Source organism: Ziziphus jujuba, chromosome 6 (assembly GCF_031755915.1).
Source record: "Ziziphus jujuba cultivar Dongzao chromosome 6, ASM3175591v1".
NCBI lineage: Eukaryota > Viridiplantae > Streptophyta > Magnoliopsida > Rosales > Rhamnaceae > Ziziphus > Ziziphus jujuba.
The window spans coordinates 26,104,495-26,126,973 of NC_083384.1; the positions used below are offsets into that span (position 1 = coordinate 26,104,495).

Below are 22,479 nucleotides of genomic sequence, written 5' to 3' on the forward strand. Positions count from 1 at the left end.
TTCATTTAAAGAGTAGGTTTCCTTTAAAAATAAAAAATAAAAAATTGATAAGTAGGCCTCTGTCGTTTGAGGATAGCATAGGCGTGACTTCGATTGAAGTGTGCGTCTGTTTTTTTTGGGCTTATGGGCTCCATACATAATCAACTTTTGGGCCTGTCAAACATGTAAAGGTTTTTGTAATTCCAGCTTTTTGGGTCTGAGACACATGCTCAGTGTAGTCTCCTCACTTCCAACTTTTTCTCATTCTTTCACTGCAGTATTTTGTCAGCCTTTGTTTTTCTGACAGACTGATCTTTTTTCTCTAATAATTGAGTCTGTATTTGTTGTTAGACTTCTGTAATGCAAGAAAATAAGCTTCAAGTTTCCCTCTACTTTTAACTAAATGTTCTTGTAGTTATAGCCTACAGTGGTCATAAAATCCTACAATCAACCCAAGAAAATGTATTCAATCTTATCTTTCAAACAACATATTGGTGGGCATTCTCCATTTTGTTCATATTCTATGGCTATCTTGGTCAAACAGCATAGCAGGGACAGCCCTGGCTTTCCCTTAAAACTTCTCCCAATTTTTTTAAAGTTCAACTATATATCTAATCCCACTGGAGGGGAATCCTGAACCTCTCCTGCGTACCATTTGGTTATAAAGCTAGCAACCATATTTTTCTGGTTTCATTTGCTTCTCAACCTGTTTGATAAATTGATGCTGCAAAGGTTCTTAATCATTTTAGATTAAACCTTTGAGCATTTGCTGATTTTAGTGTGTTCAAATGAATAATTGGCAGGCAACGCAGATTTTTCTTTTTGGTTGATATTGAGGGTGGGGGACGAAAACTGAGTATCCTTGCTCGAAAACAGTGACTTTGCAATTGGACTATTGGACGCAGCAATGCAGAATTAAATGAATAATTAGCGAGGAAACTAGGTGAATCTTTTGAATTAAACTTTCTGTATTATGAGCATTTAAATAGATGACTGTTTCTACAAATGCCAAAATGAATGAAAGAATAAATTGTACCCATTCTTCAAACTTCAATTTTTCTTTGGTTGAGAGCCAAGTATCTCCACCTTTCTTTCTCCACAAAATCTGCATCTAGAAACCTGGAAACAAAAACCCATAGCCTATAAATGTCTTCAAAGTTTGTCAGCATCCCCAGGGTAGCTGTGACTGCAGATATCCCACCTGAATGATATTCAGCTCTGCTTTTGTTCGACACTCCAATTCCTTTTGTCTCAGCTGTAAATCTCTCTATTTTTGTCTCCCTCTCTTCTTCATTCTTGTCTGAAAACCAGATGTGTTGCAAAAATCCATAGCTTAGAGATATATTATTTCGATCTGCTAGCTTCTGTACAAGTGCAGGATCAATCTTTTCTCCTTTCCAATCAAACACATTGAAAGCAACACTTGGTCCTCTGTCTGGTCTTATCTTTGGTCCATAGATTCTGATTAGAGGAGGGCCATTTTCAGCATGTGGATGTTGAAGACTTATTAATGCATTCACCAGCCAGTTGATCAAGTATTTAACTCTGCTACTAATCAGTATAAGACCCAACGAATCTGCATGATCCAAACCCCTGAATTCAATCTCTGAGTTTCCACCAACACTTTTGTTCTTGGTTTGGTCAGATTCAAAAGGTATTGTCTTTGACTCCACTAGTTCTGAGAATGAAGTTTCCCTTTTCTCCAATGACACTTCTTCAATGTTAGACACGGCCAAACCATCTGAATCGAAGTTCCATTTTTGTTCAGTTTCTTTGTCTTCAGTTGTTGATGATTCTTGAGGGAAATGAGATGGTAATAGTGTTGATGTTGGGAGAAGGCTCACTATACCAATACTAGTAGAAGAAGTTGAATCCGTTAAGAGAGAAACAATGGTTTTCTTGACAAACAAACACCCAAACCCAGATGGGTTCTCTCCAAAAATTTTGAAAAATGAGCAAATGAGAAAGTCAGGCCTGAACAGAGCAAGTCCCAAGGTTTCCATGTCCTTAGGTCCTAGTGAACAAGCGTCAAGCAAGACATGCCAGCCATTTTCCCTAGCTATGCTCATCCATAGATATGGATACCGAGCTCCAGTCATTCTAGACTGAAGAGGAAAAACAAACAGTCCTCTTTTTCTCGTGTTCCTCTTATGAACCACCATCTTTCTTAATTTCCTCGATTGGATTCTCATATTGGGCCATGAATACTCAGCCGCCATGACTCTTGCTCCTCTTTTCTTAGAGCTCTCAATCATCACTTCCACTGCCTCATTCTTATAATCATAAACTGTTAGTAGATTTCTGTTAGTCTGAAACGGATAAGAATCGGCCAAAAGTTTCAAAGCAGATGATTGATTAGCAGTAAATACCATGGTGTAATCATCTTCTGAGACGTTCATAAACTCCATAATTCTGCTTCTCACTTTCATCTCGATCTCTGAGTCTTTCCCACCATGAAGTAACTGAGATTTCAAGTTCACAGACTTGTAGGAAATATCGAAAAAATTAGGTTCAGATGAATATTGGACAATTGGAGGAGGCGGAGGAGGAGCAGAAGATGATGAAGCAAAAGAAGCTGTTGATGATGAAAAATGTTTCCGGTGCTGCTGAGAAAAAGAGAAAAGGCCATGACCGACATAATCTAGACAAACATGGTTAGAGATGGTGAGATGGTAATATTGTTGGGATCGGATTTGATCAGCCAGATGAGTCTCAGAGTATTGTGGATAAGCTCGAATGAATTTGGAAAAAGATTCAAGCAAAGAAGGAAGAGATTCATGGTTTGTGAATTGGGAGTTTGGCGGAAGAGTGGAAGCTGTGGCAAGAGCAAAATGGTGGTCAGAACCTGCTACCCAAACACTCTGCGTGGGATCTGGAGAGTGAGAACTATGAGAGTCTGGAAGGCCGACAAAAGGTGCTGCACAGCAACCATGAATGAGAGCTTTTGAGGCTTCTCTAATGCAAGGTGATTGCATATTTCTTAATTTTTTTTTTTTTTTTTATTTTGTTTCTTGTTTGTTCCCTTTGCTTTAATTATATGTTTTTGTGTGTTTCTCTTAGTTCAACTTTCAAATGGGTTATTGATTTTTCTATGAATTGGTTTTTTTGATTGGTGCATAAATGCAATGTGTGAAATGTCTTACCAACTTTTGCAGATTTGTTGACGGCTTGCTGTCGTGGACTGGAGGCATGCCGTATGCTCGAATACTCAAATGACCAAGTCTTCTGCGATTTTAAATGTTGACTCTCTTGTTTTCAACAAAGTTATTTCTTTAATAATAATAATTATTATTATAACAACCATAAATCAGCACGTTAACATGATACTTGTATAATTGTTTTTAGGACACATAATTTTTTTCCCTAATATTTTAAATGGAAAGATTCAAATTCTGGGTCTTTTGCAACTTTAAAAAAAAAATAAAAATTTGGACATATAATTATTAATTTGGAGATTCAAACTTAAAATAATTACTTATTACTATTGACAAATATTTCTCATAATTGCTCATAGATTTCCGAAGTTTCCAATTATGATAAAGAGTTTTTTTCTTTTTTTTTTTTTGGGGTAATAAATTTTGATGTATAGCTATCATAGCATAAACCATAAATGTTTGTAGCTAATTTATCAACTTAAAAGTCATAATAATAACATAGTGGGTCTAGTGGGTTGGAGCTATTTAATTTTTTTTTTTTTTAGGGTATTAAACATTGAATTTACAAACAACTAGAAACCTCTCAAAGGTCAGCCAGCCACCAAATTTTTTTTTTTTTGGCATAAAAAAATGATCCAGAAAATGAAAATAAGAAATGAAGTGGCTGTGCTTTATCCCCAAAGAGATAAAAAGGCTATCTTGGTATCGCTGAAACTTTTTGGTCATGAAGATGCGGCAAAGGTAAACAACAAGCACAAAATGGCAATATAAGGAACAATTAAATTGGCCGGCACTTTTCATGCAAGTTAGACTAGAGTTTCCTTCCATAAATGCTGTAATTCCATTTAGATTTATTTAAAATTACCCTAACGAAGTAGCAAAAGTCAATTTCTAGTGAATACAATCTTTCAATGCGTACCTAAGCGAGCATATATTCGTCAATCTGTTTTTATTAGTTGACTGTTTTGGCCTGGTCTTCCTCTCATTACCATGGGAGAAACTTCTCCCAGGGTTTTAAAAACTGTGACGCATAGCTCACTTGTATAATTGCAGATAAAGGTTTAAAAAATTGAAATTTCCAGTTTTAAAGGATGGGTAGAAAATTATGATAGCCAAATACAAGCGGATAAAATTTCCAAACTTTTCACCGAATTTTTTGATATATTCACAAAATTTTCATAAAATTTTAATTAAATATTCATATCAATTCTTTTATAATTGTATTAAAAAATTCATAATTTTGTGAGAATTTATATAAAATTTTAAAAATTTTTGTAAAAAATTTCTATTAAATTTAATTTTTTATAAAATATAATAAAAATTATTAATATTTAACTGTTTACTTACTTATTATTTTTTTTTGCTATAATAAATTTAATATTTCTATGAATATTACAAAGTAGATAGAAATTATTATATAGACAAAAATACAAATATGCATGTGAAATAAATAATAAATATTATATTATAAATATTATAAAGTAGATAAATATTAAATATATGCAGGAAATATATCTTATGAAAATGTAGCTAATAAATTAATAAAATACTTATGAAATATCATTAAATAGTAACTCATGAGTAAGGTTTAAAAAATCAAAATTTTCAAGAAAATTTTGTCTAAATTTTCATATTTTCAAAGAATAGATAGGAAATTTTGATCTCAAATAGAAACAAATAATTTTCAAAATTTTCATTGAAAATTTCAAATATTTTCACAAAATTTTCATTGAAGTATCTATCAAATATCTACATTAATTCTTTTATAATTTTGTCAAAAAATTCATAATTTCCATTGAAAATTTTCCATAAAATTTTTATTTTTGTAGAAATTTCAATTAAATTTAATTTTTTAAAAATTATTTTATCAAAAAATTTTAAAATATTATTGATGTTTAACTATAATACATTAATATTTCTATAAATATTATAAAGTAAATATAAATTATAATATAAACAAAAATATAAATATGCATGTGAAATAAATAATAAATATTATATCATAAATACTATAAAATAAATAAATATTATAAAATGTGCTAAAAATATATTCTCTGTAAATATAGGTAAATGAATTGATGACATATTTATAAAATATCATCAATTAGTAATTTGTGAGTACCTTTTCAAATTCAATCATCAGATGATAATAATTTTGCATACAGTCAATTAATATCATATAATTATTATTAATAATGATAATCATATTTAAATCTATATGGTTGGTATATTAATAATTATATACAAAATTATCAATGAAATATAATTTTTAACAATTACTTCTCATATTTCACAACTTAAAATGAAAATAAAAAAGAGATCAATAATTTTCAACTATTCAAAAATTCTATGTAGTATTAAAATAGCATTTTGTGATATATAATATAATTGTAATAATTATTCTATATATTTTTATCAGTATCCAAAATTTTGATATTGATGAAAATATAAAGATTTTAAAATATAAAAATATCCATGAAAATATTGAAAATTATCAAATATTAATAAAAACTCATAAAAAATTATAAAAATTGATAAAAATATTGATTTAAAGAGTAGAAATTTTTATTGAGACTTAAGATTAGCTTATTTACTTAGTTAATTATCAAATTAATTATAAAAATAGCAAAAATATTGAATGGAAATTATATTTCTCTTAATTAATCGATTTATAGTGAATGTTTATGGTCATTAATATGCTATTATCAATAAAAAAATGTAAAACAAAATACATATTTGATAATTTTTTTTTATCAATTAAGATATTTCGAACAATTATTACAATTATATTATATTTTATAAATATCATTTCAATATTATAAAAAACTCCTAAATGATTGAAAATTGTTGATCTCTTTCTTATTCTCATTTTAGGATATAAAATGTAAGAAGTAATTATAAAAAAATATATTTTCTTGATAATTTTGCATACAACTGTTAATATGCCAATGATATGAATCCCTGATAATTGAGTTTGATGAGAATATATTCTCTACATATTTTTCAATTTTTGCTTACATTTTAATTTTTAACTACTTTATAATATTTATACGAATATTAAAATTATTTTTGTAAAAAAATATAATAATAGGTAGGTACGCTTGTAACTTGTAACAGTAATTTTCTTTAAGAATATGATATATAGACTTCTTCAATGTAATTTTGGATATTATTTGTTAAATATGAATTCTTTATTTTTTTTTGCTTAATTATTGGAAAGCAATTAAAAGGTAAAAAAAGAAAAACCCATCAATAATGTTAATTTAGCAAAAATTAGACAAAACATCAATAATATTTATAAAAATTTTTCATAATTTTTGTTAAAAAAATTCATAAATATATCCAAAATTTCTATGAAAAAATTAAAAAATTCCATAAAAATTATAATTTTTTTTTTTAACTAAATTGTGAAGTATTTGATAGAATATTATGGCTGAAATTTCTATGAAAATTATGAAAAAAATATATATAAAAAACTTTGGTAGATATTATGAAAAATATATCTGTTTCCATTTGAGAGTTAAATTTCCTTTCTATATGTTGAAAAAATAGAAATTTTGAGGAAAATTTTAATTTTTAAAAATATGATTTTAATTAGTAAATATTTGTATCAAATATATTTTTTTACATTTTTTTATTGATAATAATATATTTATGATCATTAACACTCATTGTACATTATTGACTAAGAGAAATATAAAATCCATTCAATATTTTTATAGTTTTTACAATCAATTTGATAATTAATTAATTAAATAAGTTAATTCTAAAGTTTCAATAAAAATTTTTATAAATTTTTTATGAGTTTTTATTGATATTTAGTAATTTTTAATATTTATATAAATATTTTTATATTCTAAATCCTTAATATTTTTATTAATATCGAATTTTTGAACTTTAATAACAAATATATATAATTTTACTATAACAGATATATAAAAAAGGTCATACTCTACTAATTATTGATATCTGTAGATATGTAACCCACCATTGCCAATTTGATTACTGATTGGCATGCCTATCTTAGTTTGGATGTGCCCATGTATGACAGCAGAGCTATATGTGTACACACCCACACATACAAATATATATATATATATATATATATATAAATTCTTAGATTAAGACAAATATAATAAAAAACTATTATAATCTTCTTTATTAGCTATTAGGTTGTTTTAGTAGGTGATATATATTTTTTTAATAATATAATATTTCAAGATGTATTTATAATTTATTTAGCTTTAAAAAATATATGTAAAAATCCAAAATGAATCCAAAAAGATCAATTATATTCAAGGGAGAATGTTAAAAAAATATAGATAAAAAATTGATGACTTACCTTTAATTGCTTAACAAGTGAGAATTATTTAGTGATAAATTCTTCGTATCTATACGTTTATTTTAGGAAAACTGTTATTTATTTATTTTTTTGCTTTTCCCTAGGCCCTCAAACTAAGTAAACTTGAACTCATGCGGTGTTGGTGTGGATGGTGGTACTTAAATTAACAAAGCCACACCAACTCTAGTCATTTTATAAGATACAGAATGAATTCGTAGTGCTTTTTTAGTTTGGACTGTTTTCATTGAACCTATCAAGGCAAATTAATACACACCTCGGAGTTGATTCTATACAGACCATACTCCCAAGATTTAAATTTATCACTACTCCCAAGTGTAATCTTAATTAAAAAAATGACCAAATTAACGATTAAATAAATAAATTTGTCTTTTGAACGAGTCCGTCCAAAGGTAGCCGAACTGGCTTTTATTTTGTACACATTAATTTATATACGTGTAATTACAACCAATAAAGAAAATAATATTAAAAATTAATTTAGTTGTTATCCTAAAGCAGTAATTAATTTAAAACTATGTATGATGCGATGTTGTTGAAAGGTAAAACATATCCAGAACATGGTAGAGATAAAGGATGAGATTTGATTAAAAGAAGGTCAAGAACGACATAAATATAATTTAATTTGCAACGGTATGGGTGGAATTGTTGCGTGCCTTCAGGGTGTTACAAAATTTGTTTATTTATTTATTTATTTTTTTGATTGGTAATTGTGGGTGTAGGGATGTCAACGGGGTGGGACGGGGCCGGTTTTTAAAATCCCGTCCCCATCCCTGTATGGGATTTTTCATCCCATCCCCGCAATTTTCTTCATTTTTTTAGAAGCGGGCCGGGGACGGGGATTCCCCAATCGGTGGCGGTGCGGAGACGGTTTCCCCATTTGTTTTTTTTTCATATAATTAATATAATTTTTTTGATAAATTTATATTAAAAAAATTTCTTCTATAAGCAAAATATAAATAAAATGACCAAAAATATAATAAAAATACAATAAAAGATATCAAAGTTCAAATTTATAATTTTAATAACATACATTCTCAAAAAATACAATATAATATAATCCAAATACATAAACATAAAATTTATAAAAATACACATGCACACATAATAAAGTTTTACTTCTCATTTCCTTAAGTCTCCATGAAAGAATGTTCCGTAAGAGTTGATTGCTACAAAAATAGACAAAAATATTAAATAATATCAAAAAATTTTAAACAATTTAATATAAACATTTTTTTAATAAATAAATTCAATTTACCTCCTCATCAATTTCTATGTCACTCATAGTAGAAGAACAAGCTCCAACATACGGTGAAGAAGATGAAGCTAACAAAAATGAGATTAATTAGTTAACAATAAATACAAAAATTATTAAACACAAAAAAATATAAAATTTAATTTTTCATACCATTAATTTCAGCCCATAACCAATCGAATAAGTTTAATTTTAATTTTCAAAATATTAAAAAAAATATTAAAAAAAAAAGGTAATATATACGGGCCGGGTTCGGACCGGGGTCTTTAATACCTGGTCCCGGCCCATCCCCGCTTCGGGTCTAAGAGAGTAAGTCCAAGCCCGCCCCGTCACCCCGTTTTTACGGGGAAAAACCGCCCCGTTAGAGGCGGTGCACCGCGGTTTCGGGGATGGGCGGGGCAAATTGACATCCCTATGTGGGTGTTACGACATTTAAAATTGCATTGTGAGGCTGAAAATGACAGCAATTTGGAAAAGAATTAAATCAAGGCCCACCAAGGCCCACCAAGTTCCAAGCCCATGGCCCAGAGAACAAAAGAAAATTGATTGTTGAGAGTGGGATTTGAACCCACGCCCTTTCGGACCAGAACCTTAATCTGGCGCCTTAGACCAACTCGGCCATCTCAACTTGTTGATGGTAGGTGGATAAAACTTATTAACTATATCTGCATTTTTCTTTTCACCTTTGTGTAGAGCGATGTTTACCAAGTAGGACTAAAGAAGTGCAATATAAACTGGCCCTTAGAACAAATGATAAGTGAGGATTTACTTACTTAATGATACCTTTTTAAGACTTAATTAGTCATGAGAACTCAAGTTTTTAAATTATTTTGAGACATTTTCTGTGCATATTGTAGAAATGCTTCAAAGTTGGTTTTTATTGCAATTTGGATTGTTTTTGAAGCTTAAGAAAGCACTTTTTCAATTTTATTTTTTTATTGGAGCTTAAGGCATTATGGAGAAGCTTAAATGCATTCAAAGGAGTCTCCAATCATAGCATGCAGCAGCCATTGTGCTTAAGCACCATTCATGTCGCTGAGCTCACCAAATTCCCTTTCAAAAGACTAAATAGAAGCTCCAGACAGCAGCTATGGCTCTTAAGTGCCAACATTTGGCACTCCCCTCGCCATCCTCCATGCAACCGTCGCCAAACTCAATACGCTCCTTGCCAATGCTCACGTTTTTAGCTTCCCAATTAGATCATTTCGTGCGCCTCTCACCAGATGTTTACTGAATGGTCTCCAAAAGAATTTGATCAATTTTTGATGGCTAGATTAGCCTCTTTTGGAGGTGTTTATCATGTTTTCAAGTGCAGGCTTATTATTAAGCTTTAGAAGGAAAGAAACAAGAGTTAGAAAGACACAAGAATGAAGATAAATTGGAGAGAGATAAACACTAGCTTTAGTGAGATAACCTTTATGTTTTGGAGAAAGAAAGCTTAGTGTTGCAAATTTTGGAAGGGGTTCTCAAGATTTGAAGATAGGAAGACCTCTTCTCTCTAATTTTTCTCTATTCCCTCTCTTTCTATCCTATTTCAAGTTTGTATTTATTATTTTTGTGGAAACAATATGATGATTATGGATATGTTGATGGATTTCCGTATGGGATTTATCATGTTTGGCTGGATTTTTTATCTAGGGATTTAATGCAACTTTTCTTATGTTATGAATAAAATATTTTGCGTTTTATTAATCAAGTTTGCCTCAATTTCTTTGTGTTACCTTGACTTTCATACTTATGCTTTAAAGTTATTGGGAAATAGATTAAAGTTTGTATGGGTATTGAAATTAATTGCTTGGGAAGGCTTAATTCTTAATTTCAAAACCTAGGATTAGATAATGCAATTCGGGACCGTTGTGAGTTTGGGAAAGCCACAAGAGTCTAGATAATCAATAAGGTGCTTAAAGAGTGGTTAAATTACATAACTAGATGTGGATATTTAGCTATCAATTTAGTCATATTGTCTAGTTAGTCTTGCGAGAAATGATTAGGCTTGAATTTGGATCCCTAAATTAATCAATTGGATAAAATTAGATTAATAGAGGCTTATTTGGATATAAATAGGAGTGGGTAAAGTGAAATCAAATCTCTATTACCTTAATTAGTGATTTTCCTTACAAAAATTTTGATTCTTTTCTTGTTTGCCAATTTTCTCTTCTTTGTTTAATTAATTGTCTTGTTCATTTTTAGTTGTTTTGAATTGAACTTTTTAACTTGAAAATTGGTTGCCTAGATAAAATTGAATAGAAAAGAATCATAGTAACTAGCTTAAATCGTATAAAATCAAGCCTTGTGGAATAATACTCAGCTCATCATTTTTATTACTTGAAATGACCTGTGCACTTGCAAATTTTTATCTGTTTTTTCCTAATATTTTGCATACAGCATAGGTTGCGTATCAACAAACAACTATAACAGTGGAATGTGGAACTATAACATACTTATATACAATAGTTTTCACATCCAGATGCACATGTTGAAAGATTGGCTATGTGGTAATTTATTTCTTTGAGGTTAAATTGTTTTGCTGTTTAATGACCAATTACTTCTTTTTTTTTTTTTTACTCAATTGTACTCATAAGCTTGGTCCAATGGTGTAACCAATGAAAGAACAACTTCAAATCTTAGGGTTCAAACTTCGATTTGGGTGAAAATCTTCTATTCCCCATGTTGTAAAATATTTTTTTAAAAATAAGTTTTCTTTTCAATTGAAGTAGGCAAAGTATTAATTTGCGCATTGAAAACAAAATACAAGAATGTTTTTCATTCAAAAGCTAGCTATGCAAAGAATATGTCATGTGCTAATTAGTGGTAAAATGGGATGATAATCAAGGAACAAGATGATTAATATGTGAAAAAGGAATAGCAAAATTAAGATATCATTTGGTATTGTGGTTGATTTTTTAGTTTTAGTTTTTATTTTTTCTCTACCTAATTATGTAATTTTCATGCATAAAGTTGAGAGTAATTAAAATTTTTAAGGCATCTAAGTTGATTATAAATTTAAAGAAGAAAAAAAAAAAAAAAACCACAAACATAAACATCAAATTGAACAGAACTTTAAATTGTGTTGGTTTTTTATTTCTTTTATTTTATTTTTTGCATTTTTTCTTCAACTTTATAGTTGTTAAAGATGTATAACAAATAATAACTACTATTTGCTAACACTTGACGTAACTAAATTATACACAATTAACTAGAAAAAATAAAAAATTAATCATGTTACCAAACAATACCTAAACATTAAGGAGATACATAGCTAGCTTCTACGGCATGCTTAATAAAGTATCGAAGCCTGTACATATGTGTTCGTCGATGCATTAACCTGAGTTGATGTCTTTATTGCATATAAATTTTTGTTCTTTTCCATTGCAAGGGCATAGCCGCATAGGTAAATGCCACTGGTAAGTCCTTTTAGTAAATCTTGCTGTCCCGGTAAGATTTACATCCTTTTTTTTGGGTAATCAATAAGATTTACCTCTTGTGTAGTCCAACAATCATCAGATTCATTAGCAAACATGTTGGCACTCAATTAATAAGTAATTTATAATGGTTATACACCAATTTTAAGACTTATGTATATTAGCTAAAAGCTAAATGAGATTCCACTTAATTAGTCCGTACCTCTTTCGACAACATGGTGGTTGGTTTAGGCTTCATTAGATACATATATAGAGAGAGAGAGTGAGAAATATTTTCCTGGACTCCATCATCGATTCAGAAGAATAGGACTGTATATATTATCTTAACAAGAAACATAACCACATCGAATGTGTGGCTTGAAATTCTGAATCTATATTGGTTTCAAAACTGGAGAACTATCCATCGCATCACGTACATTGGAGAGTCAAAGATATAATGATAATAAAATGACATTAACTTTCATATTTAATTAATGAACAATGAAAAAAGTAGAGAAATCATGCAGTTACAGTGACGATATTAATTGTTTGTGCATATTGTGTGTATTTATATACCATTTCAGCTTTTAATATTGTAAAATTAAGATATTTGATTAATACAGAACTATATACATGTATATATATATATATATGGTGAAGATAAACCAAGCTCGTAGAATCACGCATCACGAATTTTGCAAATTCTCTCTCCATCATTACGTGCTAATTTGCTATGATATGAACATGTAAATAGTGTGAACTCTTACTGTATATGTAAGAATACAAACAATTTTGCTAGAAAGGACGATGCTGTCCAATTTTATGGGCAACAAGCAAACTCTTAATTTCAAAAATTTGATCAGTTATATGGAGGTATTAAATTCTCACAGCCGAAAATTTGCTTGCTACCTATAACAAAATTTTATTAATATTGGAAACAAAAATTCTAATTTGTATTTGAAATATGTTATCGATAGATGATAAATCTCTCAATATAAAAAAGTTGTGTAAAGAATGATCACATATTGTCACATGCATGCATAGTTTACTTAATTGCTCAGGGTCGATTATATCATACCTTTAGCGTGAGCTGTGCTGTGATCTTTATAAGAGGCCGTCTCATGAGTGTGACAATAAATTTTATAAGCAGAAGTAGTTGAAGGGCAACTCTCCTTTGGCGGGCCATATACAATAATAATAATAATACATATAATAATGATCATATTATATGTATATGATCATTGCCTGCCGAAGGAGAGAAGCCGTACAACTAGCTCGCTTAGTACTCTTGGATTATCACAAATATCTACTCCATGCCAAAGAGACAAGCTCTTGCTTAATTATGTTCAAGAGGGGAGGTTCACCTGAGCTTTTATATATGAAGAGGCTGGTGTAGCAATGGGAATAAGGGGTTCGAGAAATAGCATATGCTGCGGATATGCTTTGGTGCCTTCTTTAATTCTACGCATCATATTCATATATATATATATATATATATATGCACCTCTCTTTTTTTCTCTGAAAATGCTTTCTCTTACCAATGTTTTTAAGATTCTCTATTTGTCTCTGTCTCTCTCTCGCTCTGTCTCTGTCTCTCTCTCTTTCTCTTTCTCTTTGATCACTTTCTTTACCATCAACGTTTGAAATTGAAGGTTAATTAGGAAGGAAGAGAAAAAGGAGGTTGAAGAGAGGAGATAGATGCCCTTTTACAAATTGGAAGCTAGCAGCAAAAAAAAAAAAATCCCAAGACCTAAAAGGTATATCCTGTGTCATATTCTATTTTTATTTTATCTTTTGGCTTTCTGGATTTTTATTTTTATTTTTTGGGGCAAGGTGTCTATTTTGTGTTTGAAAATCTGAATGGTAGTTTTCATATGCTGGTCCAATCAGAATAAACCCCAGCTCAAACTGCTCTTGTAGACTTTATTTCTTTTTTTCCATTTGTCTGGTCTATTAAACACCTGATTTTCCCCCATATATTGCTATAGTAGGGGTATACCATATGTATAGTGTTTGGTACTAGCTACCCTAACTTTTAAAATTTTGCTTCTTGTGGGATCATCATTGAGCTCTAATTAATGCAATTAGATGAGCTACTTGTGTAAACTACTCTTCTGATCCACATTCGTTTAATATCCTAAATATTAATGCTTGCTTTTGTTGCGGGCCAACTCATTTTTATCCATTTTTGTTAGATTATTTATAGTTTCGAGATTTAAAAATGCATTAGTAGTTTATAAATATATAGAAGGATCATTTCACCCTTATACCAATATATGTGTGTATCTTTCAGATTTTTTTCATTAATTTCTATATTTTACATCTGCAAATTAATAAGGTAAGATATGAAGATGATTAAAAGCCTGATCAATCGAGGACTAAGCCAACTAGTTCAGTACTCGTAATGAATAGGGACCTCTTCAGAATAGTATACCATATAGCCTCGAATAATATGCTTTTTCACAGTATTAAGAGTTAATCTCAGACAATAACAATTAATTAGAACTAATAATGTAGAACAACTAGAAATTAAAACTCTAACTTTTTTTATTAATCCTCAAAGGAAATCTTTGAATTCAAATTAGGGTTTCCTTCACAAGAACTTTAATGACATTTCTTTGAATTGACAATTAAATCTCTATAAGTGGATATTGTCTTCACTCAAACACTGACCAATATTTTGAAAAACAAAAGAGTGTAAAAAAAAAAAAAAAAAAGCAGCGGCTCCACATCATGATCGTCACTATGATTCCTCACTAGAAAGTCTCTCACTTAATATCCTCACTCCCATATACCTGCAACGAAAGTAAACTAAACCCAATAAATACGAAAATGTTGCTATGTTGAATATACATGTATATAGAGATATTCTATAATGCGGACCGTACTAAAAGCCGATTTTGTTGTGTATGTGTTCACAGCGTGCACAGCAAAACTAATACTTTTATTTTAAAAAAACGTCGACTTTTGATGCAATCCGTACCATAAAACTACTATATATATATATATAATCTATATATTATGATAAATACTGATGCTTGATTATATATAATTCATGGGATATATCATCCTAAATTACATATAATTAAGCATCAATGTCCATCATAGCAATAATAACTAATATGATACAGTTAGTTAATCTATATAGATATAGAATAGTGGGGAAAAAAAAGGGTAGCTTAATTTATAATGGAATTGTGATCACCTTCCGAGCATCATGACAGTGGCTTGAGGATTGGTTCCAGGGGAGTAATTAAAAGTAGAACCATCGATAACTCGAAGTGCATCGATGCCAAGAACTTTATAATCATGATCCACCACCCTGCCAACTTGGCAGCCTCCATGGTAATGCCAAATGGTCATCACAGTGTCCTTACAATATTGTTCCAAAGACGTCGAGGTATTCTCATGTTTAGGCAACAAGTTTATTGGCGAACTCGCCGTCATGTTAAGTAAAGCAGGAAAGGGCAAAGTGTCATATCTGAATTTTGTGAAGGCCTTTGATCCAATTATTTTCTCTATGGTTGAAATGCCTTGAACACATCTTTGTAAGTCTTGGGATTCTTTGAAATAGTTAAAGGTGACGGATGGGTTGTCATTTGGGTTACGGGTTCGGAGCTCCATATGGCCTGTGGATACTGGACCCATGATTTTCTCCAGAATGAATCCACCTCTAAAGGCTGGAGTTTCGTCAAGGTTGTCCATAAACTGCATAGCTTTGGTGGAGAACTGGGCTACCTGCATTTGAAAAGATCATTATTTTTGTTAGGGCTTTAGCACATGAATTGAATAGTAATAAGACAAGAAGATATTCATCACATATCGTATATGTATGTGAACTTAGTAGCCCAATTTTGTTTTAGAAATTTTAGAACTATGAATTTAGCGGCTAAACAATATATACATTCACATGTACACTAATTTTGCACTCGCATACATATGTTGCAACTTACACGAAACACAAATATGCTATGATATGGTATCTGATACCATGAGAGAAATATTTCATATATATATATATATATATGCTACAAATTTACACATATAAATATATATATATATATATATATATATATTTATTTTATATGAGCACAGATGCCCACATTATAATAGGGTTTAGCTGCATCCAAATGCATATAGGTGCCTTTTTGCATTTGGATGTTGAGCCCCTACCATAATGTGGGCATTTGGCACTAACTATAGCATGGTTGTATACATATATAATAAATGTTTTCCATATATATAGTTAGATAATATGAAGGAATGTGTGTGTATGCATATATATGGTAGTGTATCATAATTATGCTTGAAGGTTCTGATTAGCCAATGTGGGGTCTAAGTAATGTATATGGTTCAATTAAATTATACCTTGGGAGACGACATTCCAGAAGCTGAAGACGAACCACCCCCAAAATTCTCGCCGCTGGCAGCTTCAATGTAGCTTCCAAAGTGGGTGATGCCAACCACTTCAATGAGTGAAACCTCCACAGGAACCGGAGAAGGGATGAAAACGGCATTCATTGGATTGTCAGACATGCCTTGGCCAACCATGGGCTGGTCCAACACGACGCTGATATTGTGGGCCTTTAAGTGATCTTCTGGGCCCACCCCGCTCAACATTAGGATCTATGGGCTTCCAAGTGCACCTGCTGAGACAATAATCTCGTTTTTGGACCCTCTCTTGAGGTAAGCTCTGTGCCTCACTCCCAATGAATCTCTGAAGACCACCCCGTGGGCGAGAGGCCGTGGTCTTCCTGTTTGGCAAAATATTTAGGCCCAATAAGAAAATGACATGAAAAAAACACTTTGTAATAGTTTACAAATTTATATAGTAGTCGAACTTGATTAGAAAAAAATAGTAATAATAATAATAACAATGTTAAGTGAGGCCGATCTAAGTAATAAACCCTCACATTCACATATAAGGTCCAGAAATTGTTATAATTTGATTAAAAAAAAAAAGATTATGAAGAAAACATATAATAGTCTAAAGATATAGATATTAAAGCAAAAATCATCTGCTCGACCTTATAGAATAGTTTATATTGGAGCCACGTAGCTTATTGCGTATTATCAGTAATATATAGAACGTTAAGCACCCAATGTAAAAAATGTATGTCAGGGATGACTAACCATTATAAACTTTCATGAATTAAGAAAATACTATTGGACATAAAAATAATTAATGGCAAAATTATTATTTTATTTTAATCCGATAAATATACAAATTTGAATTTCTATCCTAATAATATAAAATTAATAAAATAGCAAATTAAATATTATTTTTCCATAAAAGATTCAATATGAATTTCAGTTTAAAATTCCAATTTCCATCCCCATATAAAGAAAAAATAAAAAAGTAATGATAATAATAAATAAAAAATAAAAAAATAATAGAAAAATTTTCAAACTCACTAAACAATAAAAGGAAGTGTTAACCTTTAGTTCTGAAACGGATCCTATGGACAGAAGCATGCAAGAGCACGGTAAGCCCAGTGGGGTTAGCATACTGCAACAGATCAGCAGATGTATGTCTCCGACCGTCACGATCAAAGATGCTCCCACCAACTTTGGTCCCGTACAAGTGATCGTACGTGAAACCGTTGTACGGCAGAATCCCAATCTCCACGAGACCATCTCTTACCGCCGATTGCCACTCACCCAACGGAGGCTCAAACGCCACCGTTTGCTCAACCCACCGATACGACTCGTTGACCAGCCGACCGTCCCAACCGACGTTCCTCACGTAGTCCGTGGCGGCCCGTGTGTAGAAACCGGCGTTCAGGCAGCTCCCTCCGCCCAATACGCGACCCCGCGCGTTGATCACACCGTCCTCGGAGATGAAGCGCTGGGATGGAGAGGTGGGCGAGAGATCCGAGAGAGCCGCGCCGAAGGAGGAGAGGTTGGTGATGTTGTTGTTGCCGTACGGCGAGCCGCCGCGCTCTAAGAGCAAAACGGTGTAGTTTTGGGAGAGCGTGGCGGCTAATGGGCAGCCGGCGGTCCCACCGCCTATGATGATGTAGTCGTAGTATGACACGTCTGGTGCTGACGTGGCATTGTGCATGAATGTGTAGTTTGGAGCTGGATATATATTAAAAAAAAAAAAATTAAATGAATACATTTCTTTGGAAGAAGAGAAAAATTATCGCATTTTACTTGTGGGAAAATATGAATTGAAAAAAAAAATGCAAAAAAAAAGCTTATTGTGTGTTTTTTTTTTTTAATATGTTTACCACTTCTAATTACTAATTACTTTTTTTTTTAATTTATTTACTAGTGGCAAACATATGATATTTATTTTATCAAATTTGTATTGAATTTTATGACTCTTTTAAAGATTCAAATTTATACATATTTATTTTATATTAATTTATTTACTATTAAAATGTTATTACATCATTTTAATAAAATTGATTCGGTTGATAAATTCGTTACATAGATATTATATAATTTCACATTAATTTTTATTAATTATTAGCAATTTTTCCTTAAAAAAATATTAGCAAGCTTAAAATTCTAGAGTCTGGGCCACGTACTCGTATTTGGTCGGCTAAAAGGAAATTAATTGCATTGTATTATAATTATTAATTAATGGGGAGTGGCCTCTTCCTAACTCTTACTCACTGTGGTTTGGTTGACTTGTATAAGATTTTGCTAATCAAGTGTCCATCTAAAAAGGTCATGATGCAGACACTTAGTGAAGAAAAAGAAAAAGAAAAATATGCAACAAAATTCAATAATATTATGTTGATATAATATAATAAGACAATGTAGCTAGCTCTTTCTAAAATCTTTTCACGTCAATTAGTTAATAAAAATGACAATTATTCATTTTCACACATTGAATTTGTGAAGCAAAAAGAAACTGATCAAAACTCATAAACAAATGATAATGTTATGTCCCCTTGACACAGTGTTTGTATGCCACCTGTTTATAAACTTATATGGTGCAATATTTCAAAAAAAAAAAAAAAAAACTCAAAAATGATATAATTAAGAACTTGTGGGAGAGAAATTATGAGGGAGAGCATTTACAACTATTATATTTACATGATTTTTATAATTTGATCTTTTCTAATAAGCTTCTTACTATCAAAATCAGGAAAAAAAACTAAAAAACAAAATCAGAAAAAAAAAACTTATATGTACGAATAACGTGTCATTAATTATTTTGGTTTATTTTAAGTTTTACTTAATTCTTGAAGGATTTATTTATTTATATATTTAGCTTTTTTATTATTTATAATTTTTTTATTTGATGTTTTAAATCTATAATTTTTTAATTATAAATGTAAATTACTACGTAATTAATTTCATTTGACCATTTGCATATTTAAATTATATTATTTTTTAAACCATTCAAATAATGCACCAATATTGACATACAAATTGACAGGGGTACTAACATTAACATTGATATTATATTATTATTTACAAAACATCAAACAAAAACCGTCAAAAATCTGTGTTTTACCGTATAATTAAAAGATATAAATGTTCTGATTTGATAGCTCAAAAAGTTGTATTTATCTTTTAGCTATTACATCATGATTGTGAATCTTAATATGTAACCTTCTATTTCCCTGATGTAAAATAACAATTAAAGTGAAGGGAAATTATTGGTGGTATGTGGTGGGATATATAATTAATATCTAATTATATGTAATTTATGGATAAAATAGCTGTAAATGACATATAATTGATCACCAATCCACCATAATGTAGTTGTCCATAGCTTTTATAACATGGTTATCCATATGTATAATCATTTTATTACATCTTAATGAATTTACTGTAGATTGATTCAAAAACTAAGATTTATTAATGGATTTACTGCAGATTGATTCAAAACTAAAATTTAAAAATGTAATTTGAACTTTATGAATCTAATGATATACTATGAAGATCAAAGTGAAGCTTGTATATTGCAACCACTCCAATTGCAAACGTGAATGGACTACATAAGACATTGAAAAAATATTTATACTACCTCTTGCTGAGTAATCATTAGTACTCTTTCAAATACTTTCAAAGGACTTCTACTAATTGCTTTTAGCTTGTAAAATGAGAATTTTAGAAACATAATTTTTTCATAGACATGAATAGAAACCAGGGTTGATTTAAGAGCTACTTATAAAAAGAGAATGCAGAGAATAGAAAACAAAACCCAAAAGCACAAAGCCATGAAATGATAGAAAAAACCTATACCTTTTTCAGAGGCAGAGAAGGCAGCTTGAAAGAAGAGAATTCCAGTTAAAGAAACACAAAACAATCTCCACCACCCAAGACTCATTATCATCATCATCTCACCTTTTTCTGAGATATAGCTCCGGCGCCAAAAATCCTTTTGGTAAGAAAAATGTATTGGGTTTTTTTTCTATACCAAAAGTAATCAAACGTCCTTTTCCTTATATAATTAAAACTCCCCAAGTAATTAGCCAACGATATCTCAGCTGGGTGTGAGACAAAGTTTGAGGGGGTACAAAGATTTTCTAGCTCTTTCTTCCTTGATTGGAGGAAAAGAGAGATAATGATAATAATAATATTATGTATAAACCAAGAAAATGCACAATATATGAGACCCAGAAGCGTTTTGATCGCCTAATTTGTGGCCCACGTAATAAAGTTGGACTTTAATTGTTGGCAAAAATACCATGAATAAAATATAAAAGAGAGCTAGGTGATACAACTTGTAAGCTTCTCATGCTGTTTGACTGGATTTAGAGCAAAAATGTGTGTCTTCTAAAGTACTAGTGAAGAGGATCTCGAAGGGAGTGAAGAGGATTTTGAAGGGGTTGAAGAGGCATGCAGTTGGGTTTTCTTAATTGCACCAAATAACTTCTGCGCCAAAGAGTTGTTGGACGTCATGCCTCTTTCGTCTTTTTTTTTTTTTTTTGCCATATATATTGTCAATCATATATATATATATATATATATATGCATCTGCATCTGCATCTGTGGGTTTTACATCATTTTCCGAAAAACAATGTTGGATAAATAAAGTAACAAAATCAAAAGAGCTAACACTTTAAAAAAAAAAAGTAGAAAAAAAGCAGCCAAAAAATGAATGAGTTCATATTGGAGGGATATATAGTTGCAAGTAATTACAAAGTCATTGTGTTTTTAATATTAGATTCAAAGTTCATCAAATAAAAGTGGACTAATTGTCGATAATCAGATCCATATCAAATTGATCTGATAGTTTTTAAGTCATTACTAATCTATATGGGTTTAATAACTCTATATATATATATATATATATATACACACACACACATATGTATAATACATGTACAAAGAAACATGGAATCATCATGTACGTTATACACATTGGTTTTATTTTTCTTGAATTATTTAAGAAAATTTTGGACCAATCAAATGGGCTTTAAGGCTCAAAAATTTTAAACCTTTTAACTAGTCTTATGTTATGATGGGAAAGTTGAAAGCTGTTTAATGAGACTTGAGCTAACTAGAGGAGGAGTAGTTCAGTTTTCTTTAATGTCACATTGAAAAACCAACCTCCAATTCACTGTGTCATTATCAGTTGGATGGGCTTATAAATGTCCGTTTGCATTTATTACAACCACCACAATGTGTGGTATACAACCTCTCCTTTTCTTTTCTTTTTTGTTTCAAAATAAAATTTCTTGTCTCTCTTTTTTTCCATATTTCTTGAGGTCTTATTTTTCTCCTCCCACCAACAAATTCTTTAAACAGATCTTTTCACCACCAACAACTATTTAAATGGGTGAATTTATGAAGAAAGTAGGTTGGAAATTATATCAATAAATTTTGATTATAAGTTGGAAATTATATTTCCTTTTTATTTTACATAATTAAATAATGTGTCCTCGTCAATATTTTGACAAGGAATGTGTATATGACCAATCATAACAGGTATTTATTTATTTATCTATATAACACCTTTTTCGGCGATTTATTACATGTAGAGGATACACCTATGCAGTTGAAATTATTATCAATGGAAGTACATCACGGGATCGATGAAGATGGCAAATCAAATTTACAGGACAAGGAAACGCATTTATGTCCCTATTTTTCACCAACTTTTGCAGCCTAAACTGAATTAAGAACTAATTGAGATTAACTTGTCTCCACTGGGAGAGAAGCTCTAACATGGAGAAGGAGAGAAAGTAAATTAGATAAAGATTTAATTCATGCTTAAAAAATTTTAACCAAGTCAATTGGCCAACAATAAGATCGTTTAGAATTTTTTATTTTTTATTTTTAAATCTAATTTAGATCATTAACTAACATCGTTTTGGTGGTGATTATTGGCATTTTATAGTTTTCTGTATTTTGTTTTTATAC

The 22,479-nt window shown here is 30.5% G+C and overlaps 2 protein-coding genes, 1 long non-coding RNA gene and 1 other non-coding gene across 4 annotated transcripts; 1 reads left to right on the forward strand and 3 right to left on the reverse strand.

Moving 5' to 3' along the window:
* Nucleotides 1–929: 929 nt before the first annotated feature.
* Nucleotides 930–3,086, reverse strand: LOC107434879 (uncharacterized). Its single transcript, XM_016046385.4, has one exon. The coding sequence runs from the start codon at nucleotides 2,952–2,954 to the stop codon at nucleotides 1,023–1,025; it is 1,932 nt and encodes a 643-aa protein (XP_015901871.2). The 5' UTR covers nucleotides 2,955–3,086; the 3' UTR covers nucleotides 930–1,022.
* A 6,207-nt stretch (nucleotides 3,087–9,293) lies between these two features.
* On the reverse strand, nucleotides 9,294–9,374 carry TRNAL-AAG (transfer RNA leucine (anticodon AAG)). The gene has a single exon. It is a non-coding gene; the product is annotated as a tRNA-Leu (tRNA).
* A 2,480-nt stretch (nucleotides 9,375–11,854) lies between these two features.
* Nucleotides 11,855–14,253, forward strand: LOC112489327 (uncharacterized). Its single transcript, XR_003053611.3, has 2 exons — nucleotides 11,855–13,593; nucleotides 13,800–14,253. It is a non-coding gene; the product is annotated as an uncharacterized LOC112489327 (long non-coding RNA).
* Nucleotides 14,254–14,661: 408 nt separating this feature from the next.
* Nucleotides 14,662–21,069, reverse strand: LOC107434880 (protein HOTHEAD). Its single transcript, XM_016046386.4, is given in 5 exon segments — nucleotides 14,662–14,942; nucleotides 15,353–15,885; nucleotides 16,516–16,901; nucleotides 17,587–18,228; nucleotides 20,356–21,069. Coding segments are annotated over 5 exon segments (1,710 nt in total). The 5' UTR covers nucleotides 20,453–21,069; the 3' UTR covers nucleotides 14,662–14,890.
* Between the last annotated feature and the right edge of the window lie 1,410 nt (nucleotides 21,070–22,479).

Bases quoted from the DNA above. Each gene is read 5' to 3' on its own strand.
- LOC107434879 (XM_016046385.4), bottom strand. From the start codon at position 2,954: ATGCAATCACCTTGCATTAGAGAAGCCTCAAAAGCTCTCATTCATGGT.